We start from the raw sequence: 15,572 nt of genomic DNA, 5'->3' as shown, positions 1-15,572 counted from the left end.
TTTCTTCACACTTACATAAAAATGAACACCTGTCACCTACAGCCCCCTTCCTTGGAGGATTTGTATTGCCATATCACAATCCTGGCTTTTCATGAAGACGAGGTTGCGACGAACCCCCTCGCCGACATTGCCAATAGATTATGAGACGAAAGGGTACAGGGGTAAAGCAATCCCCACTCTATTCCTTACCCCTTAAAATAAACCCCTCAATTCTGGGCTTCTCAGTGAAGAGAGTCTAATTCCAGCTTTCGTGGCCTGATCTCACAAACACTCAGGGCTATTTGAATGAACAACCTCTTGCCTACAGAACAGGGACTCCCTCAACTCAGATCCCCACTGTATCAGTCTGCCATATCACCCTGGCAAATTTGTGGCACTCTTGGTTTTCACCATACTGCCCTTCCTGTGTGATGCTAGGACACAAACTATCCCCTTTTCCTTAGGTAAGTTTTGCCCTTTTCTGAGTCTCCACCTCTGTGAGTTTTAATATGCTGCTGGAATAACCAAGACGATACTCTTTGGCACAAAAAGAAGATGAATTTTATTTTCTTGAGAACATAGGTTTTTCTTTGCTTAACGATGCATAAGTTTACAAGCTTAGTTACAGCAAAATAAAAAAATTCCTTCAGTAGCACCTTAAAGACCAACTAAGTTTATATTTTGGTATGAGCTTTCGTGTGCATGCACACTTCTTCGTGTGCATGCACACGAAAGCTCATACCAAAATATAAACTTAGTTGGTCTTTAAGGTGCTACTGAAGGAATTTTTTTATTTTGCTTCGACTCAGACCAACACGGCTACCTACCTGTAACTAAAGCTTAGTTACAGTTATACATACTCTCTGTCAGACTTTAACTTCAAGTTATCCTAAGCCTAACCTAAACCACCACTATCCTGGCCCCACACCCGTCTTCTTCCCTCTTCGTCACCACCCTCCCACTCTTCCAACTGCCAAAACGGTTATTCCCTCCTTTTTAAACCGGGCACAGTCCCACCTCCTAAAGATGCCCTGTCAGTTAAGTTGGAGGTGGATTAACTCTTTCTAATCCAGGGTGTAATAAATCTTCCATCCTGAGGCTAATCCGTTACAGAAGGTCAGTTAGGGGAGCTGAAGAGAAAGCAGGTTATACAACAGCAGTGACAATGGCAGGGCTGATGGAAAGGAAAGACCCTGAAAATGGAAAGGAGTGGGAGAGGTCCGAACCGATTGGGAAGGGATGTTTGTGTCACTGAAATTCTACTCAATATTGATCCAGAGTAGATTCCAATGTATAGCAGAGTAAAAACTTAAACACGTTGCAGTATTTGCAATAATAATAATAATAATAATACCAGAGGCAATTACTGTATATTTCATCCAGCAAAGCTTCACTGCTACTGAAGGCGAATGAGCATAATGCTCAGAAATCCAATACATTCAGGATTGGCACTGTCCATAAGAAATCCAGTTGCAGCAGACTTAACTTAAACTTACAACAACTTATAATAAGACTAAACTTTACAGAACACCACACCAGAAGGAAAAGAGAGAATGAAACCCAGGCTCCTTCTGGCCTCACTATTATAGTCAGCATGACCTTGACTGAAAGAGATAACAGAACCAGTTTTAGCCACCTGTACTCAGCTTCTCTGAAGGAATAACCCAAACACCACAAACCTTCCGCTTGTTTCTTCCACACTGAGAAGCTTCCAGAATCCTCTTGAATTTATTAGAATAGGAAAGCTCACATCAGATCAATACTTTCTGCACCAAGAAATGCAAACTGACAGTTTGTTTCTACTTTTTAAAATGTCAACAAGGAGAAATAGCAGAGATGGGTACAAAAGAGAAGCTAACACTAAAATGCTAATATAACAGAGTTTTTCCTCAGTTCTCTTCTCGCTATAGTGAAACTGTTATGTACTGAGCTGAATCCTAGAACAATAGGATTCAGAATCAGCGGGAGCTACCCAATCCAACTCCAGGTGGAAGTGAATCCGCAACCTGATTGGCCTGCTGGAGCAGCCAATCAGGCGGCTGGCAGAAGTGAATCTGCTACCTGATTGGCCTGTAGGAGCAGCCAATCAGGCTGCAGGCAAAAGTCAATCCACAATATAATTGGCCCACAGGTGTAGCCCTGAAGTAGCCAATCACGCAAGGCCCATTGTGTAAATAATGTATATAAGCAGATGGTTTTGGGAAAAGAGCCATTCGTCTTCTCTTCTCCTCCTTGATGACTATGAGCTGAATAAAGAGCATGAAATTCACTCTTGACTCCGAGTATACTTCACTGGCGACGAGGATGGGATCCTGCTGAGCTGACCGCCACCACGCACTGCACCGCAGCACCGCCACCTGCTGCACCGCTGCATCGCACCGTGCATCCAGGCTTCAGCTCCAGGACCCAAGGAACCCAGAATGGCAACCGACAGCAGCTTCTCGCCATTCAAACCAGCATCAGGAGACTGGGAAGGGTACGCCGCCCGTTTCAACTTCCTCCTGCAAGCGAAAGAAGTCACCAACGATGCCATGAAGAGGGCGACATTCTTCAGCGTCTGTGGAGAGGAGACGTTTGAAATCGCCCGGGCTCTCCTTGCACCTAGAGATGTCGCTACCGTCTCTTACAAAACAATAATGGAACGGCTGAAGGAGCACTTCTCACCACAGCCCTCGGTGGTAGCTTGCCGAAATGCCTTCTACGCAAAACGGCAAGCCCCGGGGGAAACCATAACTGGGTTTGTGACCTCCCTCCGCCAAGCCGCCCGGTTATGCAACTTCTCAGAATTGGAGAACATGCTTCGTGACCGCCTCGTCGGTGGCCTGAGGGACGAGATGTTGCAACGACGCCTCTACGCCAAAAAAGACCTCACGTTCCAGATTGCTCTGGAGGAAGCCCTGGCAACCGAAGGCGCCGAGAGGTCAACGCAAGAGGCACGACCGGCCCCGCCATCCCAACCGAGGGTCTACCACGAAGACCTCACCGACGAATCCGAATCTGACAGGGAGGAAGTACACCGAGTACAGCGGCGCACCTTGCTTTAAACTGCCACTTTTCCTCCTCAGCCCCCCCCCCCCAATCTCTGCTCAATCTTGGCCATTGTTGAAAACCAACATTTTCCTGTCAGCGTCTCCATCCCTGCCTCTGCTTCTTTCCTCAGCTGCCTTGTGTGTGAGAGATAAGGATTCAGAGCCCTCAAATATTCCATAGTACTTTCACAGAATGTATTTCCTGGCATCATATGCTGTCTTCAACATGAAGTTCCAGATTCAGTCAAGTAATTTAGAACAGGTATTTTATTAACAGGCAAACATCCATAGATATACAACTGAACTGAACCTTCTCTAAATGAACAGGCTAACTGACAGGCTTGCTTTTAAGATGACAGTATATTCATCTTAAGCATATCCGATTTATGTGCTCCAAATTTCACTGTTTACCAGGTTGCACAGTGTTGATTTACTGTCTGGTCAGGAAACTACCTTTTGCTTGTCCCCTTCTTCAGCTCTCGGAGAAGGAAACGTAGGGGAGACTGATATAATATAAAATAGCAATTCTTCTTCCCTCCCAAGACAGTCATTCAGGCACTTTCCCTGCCACAGAACTGAACTTCTTTGTTGCCTTGTTCAAGCAGCTGGTTGTGAAAGGAGAACATCAGGAAGATGACCAGATTCACGAGCCAGGAGATCAAGTGAATATCAAACTCGAAGGAGATGCAAATGCTTGGGTTGGTCTTGTGGCTGTGGACAAAGGAGTCTATGTGCTTAACAAGAAGTACAAGCTTACACAAACCAAGGTGAGGCAGGGAACGATGCACGATGACACGAGAATGTAGAAAATTCAGTTGGTAAAGGCACGTTCAGCAGGGGCTGTTGGAGGTTGATTGGGAAATGTACACAATTACTTCTTCATGTAAGAATTATGTGCCCATTCTCCATGAGGCCTGGTAGAATGTGCACAATGGTGGATTGTAATGTACATTAACCATTCACCTTACATTTCTCCTTAACTTATTCATTTATTTCCCCCTCTCATACTGTGCCTACTCCATGTCAGATATGGGACTCAGTGGAAAAGCGTGACATTGGATGTACAGCCGGCAGTGGCAGGAACAATCTGGGTGTGTTTGAAGATGCTGGACTTGCCCTAGTGACCAGCAATAAGCTTTCCACGCAACAGAGATCAGGTATTATTGGGGAGGGTGTTGGTGCCGGTGAGATGGCAAAGGAGTTCCAGTGTGAGAAAGACCTTTCACCAAAGAGCAGGGCTCTTTTCTGGTTCAAGCGCTAGCATGGCATTGTCTGCAGATTATCCCCCAGGATGCCAGGCAGAGGGTGTGTGTGCAGGTTCTTGGACTGAACTATCCCACTACCAAGGTGGAACAGGGAGGGAATCAAGAAAAAACCACTGTTTCACTGGTGGGAGAGGTGAAACAGCGGAGGGCGGGAGTTCAAAAGCCCCCCCAAAAGGGGAACAAAAAGGTTAATACCCCAGTGAGAGAGGGGAGGAAGCAAGTAGGTGGGGGGCAGAAAGTGAGAGAGATTGAGAATGGAAATAAAGTGTGGGAATTACAGAAGAGGGGGGAAAGGGTTCGGCAAAACTTGGATTGGGACAGATTAGGAGTGGGTTGAGGGAGTCCTGTATTACTTTGTATTGATTGATAAAAAAATGGTCTGAATTCGGAATGTATTAAGGAACTGGCTGATGCCTCTGATTTCAAGGAAAGGGGGATAGACTTTGTTTTGTGGGTGGGAATAATAGGGGGTAAAAGATTTTGATAGATAAATTGGAATATTTTTGGGTAAAGGGTAGAGATTAGTAGTTAAATAATAGTAATGTGAAGTGTGAAGGGTTATTAGCAATAAAGAAGTTACAACCTAGAAAAAAGAATGTGATTTTAGAATTGGGAACTGCAAGAGTTAGTGTAATACTTAGAACTCAAGAAGGGGGAATGAGGAAGTCCGAAATGTTTAGATTTGAAGTTATAGAGTTGAATTTTTTATTTTTACTCTTATCTTTGTCTTTTTTTCTTTTTCTTTTTTATTGTTATTGATATGTGAAGAATTTTGGGGAATAAGATTTGTTGAAATTGCCTTATATGTTTCCTTTTTTGTATTTTGTATTTTTCCATGTTTTTTCTTCCCCCCCCTGTCTATAAAATCCAATAAAAATATTTTAAAAAAAGAACAGTCCCACTACTCCCCACTGTGTGGTATGGAAATACACGTGACAAATCACCGAAGACTGCTGTTTCTAAGAAATAGCTTCAACAATCAGGACAATCAGCAATACTCCACATTGCACCCCCTGTAAGATGTCTTAATGAGAAAGGGCAGCTATCAGGAGTTCATTGTCAGATGTGTAACGTGTAGTTAAGCCTTACATGGGAGTAAGCGCCATTGGACTCGATGGGAACCACTTTTACGTAAACATGCATAAAGTCAGTCTCCATAGGAATTAGAATTCAGCGGCACCAATATCTTATTTCAGTTCCAAACACTTAGTTTTTGTTTCTCCCTTTTCTACTCCAGATCCAAAGTGCCCTCAGCCTGCAAGACGCCGGCGCCGCTCTGTGCAGCTCATTGAATCTAAAGCAAGTAAAGGTATGTGATGCATGGCAAAGGCAAGAATAGTGTAGAATTTTGCAATCATTGAACATGAATTCCAGCTCGTCTCCAAAATCTCTCATTCAGCCACCAAATGAACCCATTGATTTTCACACAAGTATTAATGAACCTTATCAATGCCAACTTTTTAAATAAATCCAATGAAATTAATGACACTCTTTCTGAACCCAGAACATATTTAACAATGATTTCCTACACTAACATTGCTCCGTTCATTTGTTTTGGAGTGACAGTAGGCATTAACATTTATTGTTATGCACTAGTCCTAGATACTGCTGAGTTCCAAAAGAGGGGGGGGGGGAAATATTGTAACTTGGAGACGTGATTTTAACTGACCTGACCTCAGAGGCTTCAGAAAGAGATTCAGTGCCTCTTTCCTCAGGAGGGATGGTGGGTTGGAGTTGTGTCAAAACAGCTTCCTGATTCTGCTGAGCCACTTGGTCAGAATCAATTCACTCTACAGTGGCTAACAAATCAATACTTAGCCTTTAGGCTCCCTAAAACGCGATTCCTCTGAGCAAAGTTTTATTCCCCATCCAACAGCTTCACCCTTTCAGGCATTCCCAACATATGCCACCCTTTCTCAACTTTTGGGCCTTGGATGTTGTTGGACTACAACTTCCATAATTCCTGAGCACTGGTCGTGCTAGCTAGGGATGATGGGAGTTGTAGTCCATCAACATCTGGGGACCCAAGGCTGAGAAACGCTGCCTTATACGCTCCCATATCTCACCATCATCAGGCATAGCTGCCAAGACTCCCGTATTCCCCGGGAAACCCCCATTTTTCCAGCTGTTCCCAGCTGAAAAAACGGATTTTTTTGTCCCCCCCCCGGTTTATTGTGGCGTGGCGGCAATTTTGGAACTGGGCGGAGCATGCTCAGAAGCGACTTTTGATGCAGCTCTGCCCAGTTCCAAAATGGCTGTAGTGCGACTTCTGGCGTGGTGGTCATTTTGGAACTGGGCAAAGCAGCATCAAAAGTCGCTTCTGAGCATGCTCCGCCCAGTTCCAAAATGGCGGCAGCGCTACTTCCGGTCTGCTACTTCCGGTCCGGTCCCTTATTTCTCAGACAGGAACTTGGCAGGTATGTCATCAGGAGAATCCAAAACAATAACATTCATAGCATTTATTTGCACTAGGGGCTGCACATCTGCTTTTCTTGTTCACCATCCCCACCTACCCCCCATCCCCAATCATCCCTGCCCCACTTGCCATCCCTCCCAATTCCTTTAAACCTCACTCAACCCCCATCTCCTCACAGTTTACCTTAGCCCCTCATACCCACAATCTCCAGTCACTGCCACCACTGGAGGGGGGGGGAGACACAGAAAGAATCCCCTCCATTGCTTCTGCCAGTGGCAGCAGTGATGACAAGGAGAGCATGATAGCACCTTCTTGTGGTTCTCACTGCCTGGCCTACCCGAGTGCTCACTTGGCCAGCTTGTATGCCTCCTTAGACTGCCTGCCTCCTATTGGCAGCCATACAAACTACAGCATGACAACATCCTTACATTCTTACTATAGAATAAGATAGCAGCTTTCTTATGATGCCTGTTACGAGTAGCAGAACAACACAGGCATGGGAAACATTATTTGATATTTCACATGTTGTTTGCATATTTCAGCTGGCCAATTTCAGAATCGGACACTAAGGAAGTGCTGTGAAGATGGCATGCATGAGAACCCCATGGGCTACAGCTGTGAAAAGCGTATACAATACATTGTGGATCAGATTGAGTGCCAGAATGTTTTCCTTGAATGTTGCCGCTACATGAGAGACATATTGAATGAGAACGAGCGGGATGAAGAACTGATATTGGCAAGAAGCAAGTAGATTTCTAATAATAATAATAATAATAATAATAATAATAATAATAATAATTCAGAGGCACACTATTGGGGAGATGGTAAGTAAGTTTCTCAGGACACTATGGAAGGGCTGCAAAACCCTTTGTTGCTTATGTGATCCCATTGCCCTATCCGACACTTTACATAAGCAGAAAGATTGGGCCCTGGTCTGAGGAGACTGCAGATTTGACAGAAGGGAGGGGAATGAGAGAAGAGTGAAAGGAGTGAAGAGAAGGCAGAAGGACATGAGAAGAGAAGACACAAGGGCATTCACAAATGCAGCTGCGCCCTTTTGGGCCTTGTTTCAGGTGGAGAGGAGCATCTCTAGATTAAACCAAAAGCCTCATAGAAACAATTGGACATTAGGTTTTTGATGGAAAGGAGGTGCTACATAGCAGTTCTGGGAAGGAGTTCAAGGTGTGTGTCTTGATTTAAGCCTGGTCTATACATGCAGAAAAATTAGTAGAACTCCTGAGGTGGTAGAATAGACTACTATTTTTGACCTCAAGAGGGTGTGTGTGTGCCATTTTTGAATGTCTTCCCACTACAAAAACTCCCCGCAAGTACAGTCGTACCTTGGACCTCAAATGCCTTGGCTCCCGAACAAATCGGCTCCTGAATGAACCCAGAAGTGAGTGTTCCAGTTTTTGAATGATTTTCGGAAGCCGGATATCGTGCACAGCTTCTGCGGCTTCCTGCAGCCAATCGGAAGCCATGCTATGGTTTCTGAACATTTTGGAAGTTGAACAGACTTCCAGAACAGATTCCATTCAACTTTTAAGGTACGACTGTACAAATTTTTCTACATGCAAAGAGTTCTTAAAAAACAAAACAAAGCTCAAGCCAATGGGTATTAAAGAATGTACAAAAACCTCCTGCAGTCTGCAGTGATCTAGCCCATTCTGTTGCCTCAAGAATCTCTTATAGTTTTGCTCAGGGCTTTTTTTCTAGAAAAAGAGGTGCTGGAACCCAAGGCTGTTGAGCTTATTTTAGGGGGGAGCACTTCTCTTGTTCACCCGCTCAACCCAATGTCGCAGGGACTAAATTAAAACTTTCACCTCCAACACACAGCCCTGAGCATTGTGCCGCCCGATGCCTCTGTTGCGCAGCTCCGAATGCTGTGCAAACAATGGAATGTGGGAGGTGTCAGGACAGATAAAATAAAGTACTTCTTCACACAACACATGGTTAAACTTTGGCACTTGCTGCTGCAGGGATGGAGTTCTGGCCACAAACCTAGATAGCTTTAACAGAGGATAGGGCAAATTCACGGAGGATCATAGGGCTTTCAGTGGCTACTAGCCCTAAAGGCTAAGCCCTGCCTCCACAGATGGTGGCAGCAGCAATGCTTTTGAACACCAGTTGCTGAAAACCACAGGAGGGGAGAGGGCCCTTGTGCTTGAATCCTGCTAGCGGGTTTCCCACAGGCTTCTGCTTGGCCACTGGGAGAACAGAATGCTGGACTAGTGGGGCCTGATCCAGGAGGGTTTTCCTTATACCAGTGGCAGGGGCCATAGTGGGGCCTTTGCAGCTGCCCTTCCATAGCAGGACTGTGGTGTCCAACAATGTGAATGCTGCCGAGGCCATAAGCATTAGCCTGCCAAGCATGTTGAGATGGTGGCCTTTTCCTGAAGCTGCTCTTCTGAATGAGAACGAAGCCAGAAGTCAAGTTTTGGGTCTGTTTTGGCCACTTATTGCAGGGACGTCACAGTTACAAAGGCCATTGCAGCTAAGTCTTTGTCTCCTGTTTTCCCAGGTGACTTTGAGGATGATTTCTTAGCTGATGAAGATATCACTTCTAGGACTCAGTTTCCAGAGAGCTGGTTATGGCGAACAGAACAGCTGACGGCACCTCCTAATGATCAAGGGTACAAAGCTGTAATGGCTAGGTTCTCCTTTGGAGCCTAGTGTCTGCTCTACAGATTTAGGCTGCAATCCTATATCCATTTACTTGTAGCAAGTACCATTTAACTCAAGTATACACACACAGTGCAAGAGAGAGGATTATGCTGTTTAGCTAGCTTGACAATAATTTCTTCTTCCCAAAGCCTTGGCTCCCAGTACGTTTCCGAGCACAATTCAAAGTGTTGGTGCTGACTTTTAAAGCCCTAAACAGCCTCGGTCCAATATACCTGAAGGAGCGTCTCCACCCCCATCATTCTACCCGGACACTGAGGTCCAGCGCCGAGGGCCTTCTGGTGGTTCCCTCACTGCGAGAAGCCAAGTTACAGGGAACCAGGCAGAGGGCCTTCTCGGTAGTGGCACCCACCCTGTGGAATGCCCTCCCACCAGAGGTCAAAGAGAACAACAATTACCAGACCTTTAGAAGGCATCTCAAGGCAGGGAAGCTTTTAATGTTTGATGGATTTCTGTATTTTAATATTTTGTTGGAAGCCGCCCAGAGTGCCTGGGGGAACCTGGCCAGATGGGCGGGGTATAAATAATAAATCATTATCATTATTATTAAAGCCTTGACAAGATAGTCTTCAACACCTTCACCAAAGCTACAGTTATCAGGATTCTTTAGAGCAGGGGTAACCTATGCGGTTACCTCTAGATATGCAGGACTCCAACTCCCATGAGCCTCAGCCAGCACTGCCAATAGTCAGGAATGAAGGGAGTTGTACTCCAAAACAGCTGCATGGCACCACGTGAGCTAGCTAGTCCTACTTTGAACGCTAAGTTTGTGTGGAGCTGATATCTATCATCACACAATTTGTCAAAGACGAAGAGCAGGGTGTAAGATGTAGCTTTAATATGAATGATGATCACTAAAACACTTGGTTCAGAACAAACACACACGAGGCATGAGGAAAGCCCACCAGAATTATACCAGTATGGTCTTAGCTGTCTCAGAGCTTGGTCCCAGCGGCGGAGGAAGCCGCTCGGGTGCCTGGGGCGGTGCGCTCAGGGGCGGGGTGAGCCACCCATACGGGTGGGGTGAGGGCAGGGCAAGTCATCTATAGGGGCGGGGCGCACTGTGGGGCCTCAAGTCTGCCTGCCTCCTCCCACTCAGCCACCCTACAGCTGGGGGGGGGGGGGAAGAGGCAGCGGGTGGACCGTTTGGGCAGCATGGAGCCTGTGCGCGCCCAACCATCACAATTCTTGGGTGCGCTGCAGGCACCGCAGTAAGTGCCGCCCGGCATTTTGTCACCCCCTCAGTTATGACACCCAGGGTGGATCGCACCGCCTTTCCTGCTTGGTCCCTAGAGCTTTAGGTAAAACCTGGATGGAACTCCTCCAAACTGGTCAGCTGGAACAAATAAAACATGGACTGATCAACTCAACATATGTAAGAACAGAGATGACCGAACATGCCGCAATCCATTCCAACATCTATTCACATTTTCATCGGGTATTTTCTATTCCACAGCAACTGATTTATTTTGCACGAGTCTGCATTCCATTCTGATGTCTACTGATATGATAATATATGTAATTTAAAAAAATAAAAAACTTTTTGTTTTTTACATAGCACCCAATACACATGCATTATCTTAGCCACCAACAGATATTTGCTTATCCGCTATCTTCCCTGTGTAGCAGCTGCACTCAGGTATGTATGACACGGCACCTTTCTTGTTATTCCTAGGATCTCATCCAAAACAATACCTGTTTACCTGAAGGATTCGATCACCACCTGGGAGGTGCTGGCTGTGAGCATTTCAGACACAAAAGGTGAAGAAGGGGAGAAGGGCTGGGGAGATGAGGCCAGGCCACACTCTGCCTTGACAAAAATCTAGGCTAGGCAGTGTTCAAGTACTTTTGATTTTTCAACCTGCTTCCTTTCCCGTTGGCCCTCCTTGCAGGGATCTGCGTGGCTGACCCTTATGAGATAACTGTCAGGATGGACTTCTTCATCGATCTACGGCTACCCTATTCGGTAGTGAGGAATGAACAGGTGGAGATCCGGGCTGTTCTCTACAACTATAGGAGGCGGGATCTCAAAGTAAGTGCAAGCTTTTGGCAGAAGCATTTGACGTTGATGATTTCATGCTTAATTGTTTTACGCAAATTGTGTGTTGCCTGTTTATTTTTACACTGTAACCTGCTCTGGTATTGTTTGTTATGAAATGTACGTGCACTTCAGGCCAGCTGCCTCCAAGCTGACCAGATGCGCATGGCTAAAGCTCCTGCTTTCAGGCGTGTTAGATAAGACTACCAGCTTTTATTTTACGATACCTAGTATTTTTCTGCACGTTACTTTACTGTATGTGCTGCCTGCATTGAAATGTAAGTAAACCCCCCTCTTTCCTTTCTTCTTGGCAAAAATGTGTGGTTCATTCTCTGCAACGGAGGTGAAGAAGGGGATGTCAATAGACAGCATACAGAAGGGATAAAAAGGTGTAATTGCCTATTTCCTAAGCTTTAATAACTTATAAGTGTTTTATGCTGCTAAAAAGGCCTCACAACCAGATCACTTTTGTATTTCTCCCCCACACTTGGGATAGGATGTTTAGGTCTAAATCTACAGATTTAATACTCGCTCCATCTCCTACAGGGGAAAGGGCCCCCACTCACTCCTGCTGTGAATGATATGGGAGCAGGAGCCTTTGGGTGCCACCTAGTTGGAAGCTAAAGCATGACCCTGCTTCATGAAGGAGATGTTCCCACTGGATAGTCCTTAGATCAGGGAGTTAGCAAGCAAAAATAGCAGGAGGGGAAGTCTTGGGGAAAGCGGAGCTTGAACACTCCTCTGCAATGGGCCTGGGACAGAAAAGCATGTATCCTAGACAGGGGATAGGAAAATAAAATTATTCCAGCTTCCATAGCAGAGTTACACGTACACCAGCCATTCAGAGGGACAATCATCTCTGAACAGACTTATCTGGATTGTGCTTAAACTTGAGCTCAGCTAGCCAGAGCCGAGGGACCTCTGCTGCTGAAGAGGAGCTTGTCAAATGCCCTGTTCCAGTTGCTTTCTGTCTACGAGGGGAAGCAGCCCAATCAAGATTTTGGAGATGGCTGTGTGCTGGTAAATTACCCTTTGTTCTCTGTTGGCATAGATGTAGCGTTTGAAGGGTAGCAGAGGCTGTTTGCAAGTACCTTTCCTGTCATTAAAGTACCAGACTGCGGGAGGCAGTGGAAGACAGGAGTGCCTGGCATGCTATGGTCCATGCGGTCACAAAGAGTTGGACACGACTAAACAACAACAACAACCTTCCCCCCCACCCATCACAGACTGAATGATCCCTGCCCCCCCCATGAGAATGGATCACTTCATTCTCTTTTTTCTTTCTTTTTTAAAAATATATTTATTGAAGGTTTTTTCAACATACAAATATACATAACATTCTTTATTCCTTATACTAAATTCCCATAAAATAGGGCCTAATACTAAAAAATAAATAAATGATAAAATAGAAAAAAGAATACAAAAAGCGAACAAGAAAAAGGAAAAAAGAAAAGACAAAAAGACAAAAAAACCCCATCTTATTACTAACTCTTATTAATAACTTCGACTTCCCCGTCCCTCCCTTCCCGAGTCTAATTTATACCCAACTTAAGCAGTTCTCACATTACTACCCATATCTATCTAACATCAATATTCTAATTCTTTATATAATTCATCATTTAGAAATCTTACTCTTCACCTTTTAATAGAACTTAAACAATTTTAAACATCATCTTAATCAAATCTATCTCTAACAAATCCCCTTAGACTTTAATATTTTCCTTAAAATATTCTATTTTCCCAATTCTAACATCATTATTCTATAATATAACAATTTCTTCTAAATCCCCCCCCTCCCTTATATACCAGTTCCCTAGATTCCCCGACCAGCTCCTTTAACATTCCAGTTTCAGACCTTTTAATCCATCCATTATTATAAATTTCTTTGTCTTTCACCCCACACCATCTCTCTTTTCTCCTCAGGTGCGGGTGGAGCTGATACACAACCCAGCCTTCTGCAGCGCTTCCACTGCCAAGGAAAAATACCAACAGATGCTCACTATTAAACGCCAGTCCTCCAGGGCAGTGCCATTTGTGGTCATTCCACTAAAGTTGGGACACCATGACATTGAGGTCAAAGCTGCTGCCTTGGGAGGCGCTGCGGACGGCGTGAAGAAGAAGCTGAAGGTTGTGGTACGTAACAAGTTGTGCAGAGGAAGGGCCACTGAGATGATCAAGGGTCTGGAAAGCAAGCCTTATTTATGTGGAATGGTTCTGGGAATTGGGTCTGTTTAGCCTGGAAAAGAGAATGAGAGGAGATATGATAGGCAACTTCAAATATCTCAAGGACTGTCACATGGAAGAGGGAACAAGCTTGTTTTCTCCTGCCCTGGAGGGTAGGACCTGAACCAATGGTTTCAAGTTACACTCAAGGGGGTTTGCTCTCTAGAACTGAGGGCACCTGGAGTCACTCCTCCTTGAGAGAAGGAGCGAGTGAGGACTTCCGGTGAAGGCGCCCTGAGAGCGAGTCACGAAAACTTGGAGCTCCGCGTTTTGCCGAGCCCAACTAAAAGGATAGTGGCGTTTAACGGGAGGGTGCTTAGCGTCAAAGCCCCCCCCAAACGACGAAAGTACGGGGGTTTCGTCGGAAAGAGAGAAAAAAGCGGCAAGAGGGACAGAACTCCGCAACCGGCACTTTTTGTGGAGGCGGCGGAGAGGAGTCCAGCTTTTAACTACAGACGCCATTATCGCGACGCGGTAGACTTGCCCGGTAAGCGCTTGAAACTCACCGACTTAGAGATTATTAAGAGGGATCCCCCCCCGTGAAGGTCGAAGGAATAGAGCAAGTACAAACTAACCACTAAAGAGTAAAAATTTTGCAGCAGAGAAAAGCGCTGCCTAAGAGAACGATTGGAGAGGCGGGGGGGGGGGAGAGGATAAAGTCGGAGAAACACAGTATCGCCGGCTGAAAGAACAGCTACAATATCTGCTTGTGTCTAAGCGTAACTTGTAAGAGAATATCACAACTTGAGTTACAAAAAGGTTAGAGTGCTGAGCGCTAAAGAGATTATTAACACCGGGAGACCTTTTGGCTGTTATACGATCGGATTGGACTGTGATTTGTGGCTTGGAACTGCGTTTCAGATAAGGGGAGAAGAGGAGTGAAGAAGGGAGAGTTAAATAACATCTTGGAGGAGGAGAGGACGTGGCAGGAGGAGAGGGAGAGGAGGGGGAAGAGAGAAGGGACGGCATAGGATATATTGAAAGAAAATGGCGACCGCCCGCTTTTGCTAAAACGCTCAGACAAACATTGTTTGAGGAAGGGGGTGAACCTGGAGGGCTTGATTGGAGTGACATCTAGTGGCTGAACACCTTGATGACATCTAGGCATCTCACCCCCCCCATCTCACCATTCTACGACCTCCAAACCCTCCCCTGTGAAGACAGCTGTATCTGGAATTCATTAATTAAGATCCAAATTAGACGGAACTCTTTATATTTTTTCATTTTTATGTTTCCAATTTTAATCTGGGAACAATGACTCATTAGAGCCCGTGCAAGGAGATTTCCACAAAGAAAGGACTGGGGCTTAAAGAAAGTGATTAAAGTGAATCTGGAGAATCAGTGGATACCTGTTTCGGAAACATCAAAAGTTGGAAAAAAACGGAAGAACATGGGATCTAAAACTAGAGCAGCGACGGCAACGGCAACGACAAAACGCCAATCCCTTACGGGAGATAACGACCCGTTAGGTGATGTCAAGGATTTGATCACCGAAATGAATAAAACTCTAATCACGGAGATAAATAAAACTTTAAACGACAAATTGGATTCTGTTGAGGCTAAATTAGAGAATAATTCTAAAGTGATCTCAGAATTGACCGGCCAAATTAAAGAACTTTTTGGCAAGAACAAGGAAATGGAAAAGGCGGTGAAAGAGCTGAATACCAAGGTTAACAACCAAGAGGATAATATTAGTAAATTAACAACAGAGAGCAAGGATCTGAGGAGAACCCAAGAAAGAAATGACAAGGAGAGGAGAGATCTACTAAAGATGCAAGAGGAGCTGGCGGACCAACTAGCCCTCGTAGAGATGAGACAGAAGGAGCTAATTCTCCGTTTGAGAGGCGTTCCTGAAAGGCAAGGTGAAAGGATTGACGAGAAGTTATGCAAAGAATTGGCAGAATGGCTTGGTGTTAAAGAAGAAGATTTGATATTAGATG

At 45.2% G+C, this 15,572-nt stretch overlaps 1 protein-coding gene across 1 annotated transcript in view; it reads left to right on the top strand.

Annotated features, from left to right (window-relative positions):
- Positions 1-15,572, top strand: part of LOC118097624 (A.superbus venom factor 1) — a 62,644-nt gene that overhangs the window by 14,457 nt on the left and 32,615 nt on the right. The window contains exons 14-21 of the mRNA XM_060269009.2: positions 3,614-3,775; positions 4,036-4,165; positions 5,511-5,582; positions 7,232-7,432; positions 9,211-9,322; positions 11,047-11,132; positions 11,264-11,403; positions 13,333-13,542. Of these exons, the coding sequence (XP_060124992.2) occupies positions 3,614-3,775; positions 4,036-4,165; positions 5,511-5,582; positions 7,232-7,432; positions 9,211-9,322; positions 11,047-11,132; positions 11,264-11,403; positions 13,333-13,542 (1,113 nt within the window). The remainder of the gene's footprint in view (positions 1-3,613; positions 3,776-4,035; positions 4,166-5,510; positions 5,583-7,231; positions 7,433-9,210; positions 9,323-11,046; positions 11,133-11,263; positions 11,404-13,332; positions 13,543-15,572) is intronic.

The sequence above is a fragment of the Zootoca vivipara genome, chromosome 15 (assembly GCF_965207765.1).
Source record: "Zootoca vivipara chromosome 15, rZooViv2.hap1.1, whole genome shotgun sequence".
NCBI lineage: Eukaryota > Metazoa > Chordata > Lepidosauria > Squamata > Lacertidae > Zootoca > Zootoca vivipara.
The sequence above is the reverse complement of the archived record's forward strand: the minus strand, read 5'-3'. Positions and strand labels throughout refer to the sequence as shown.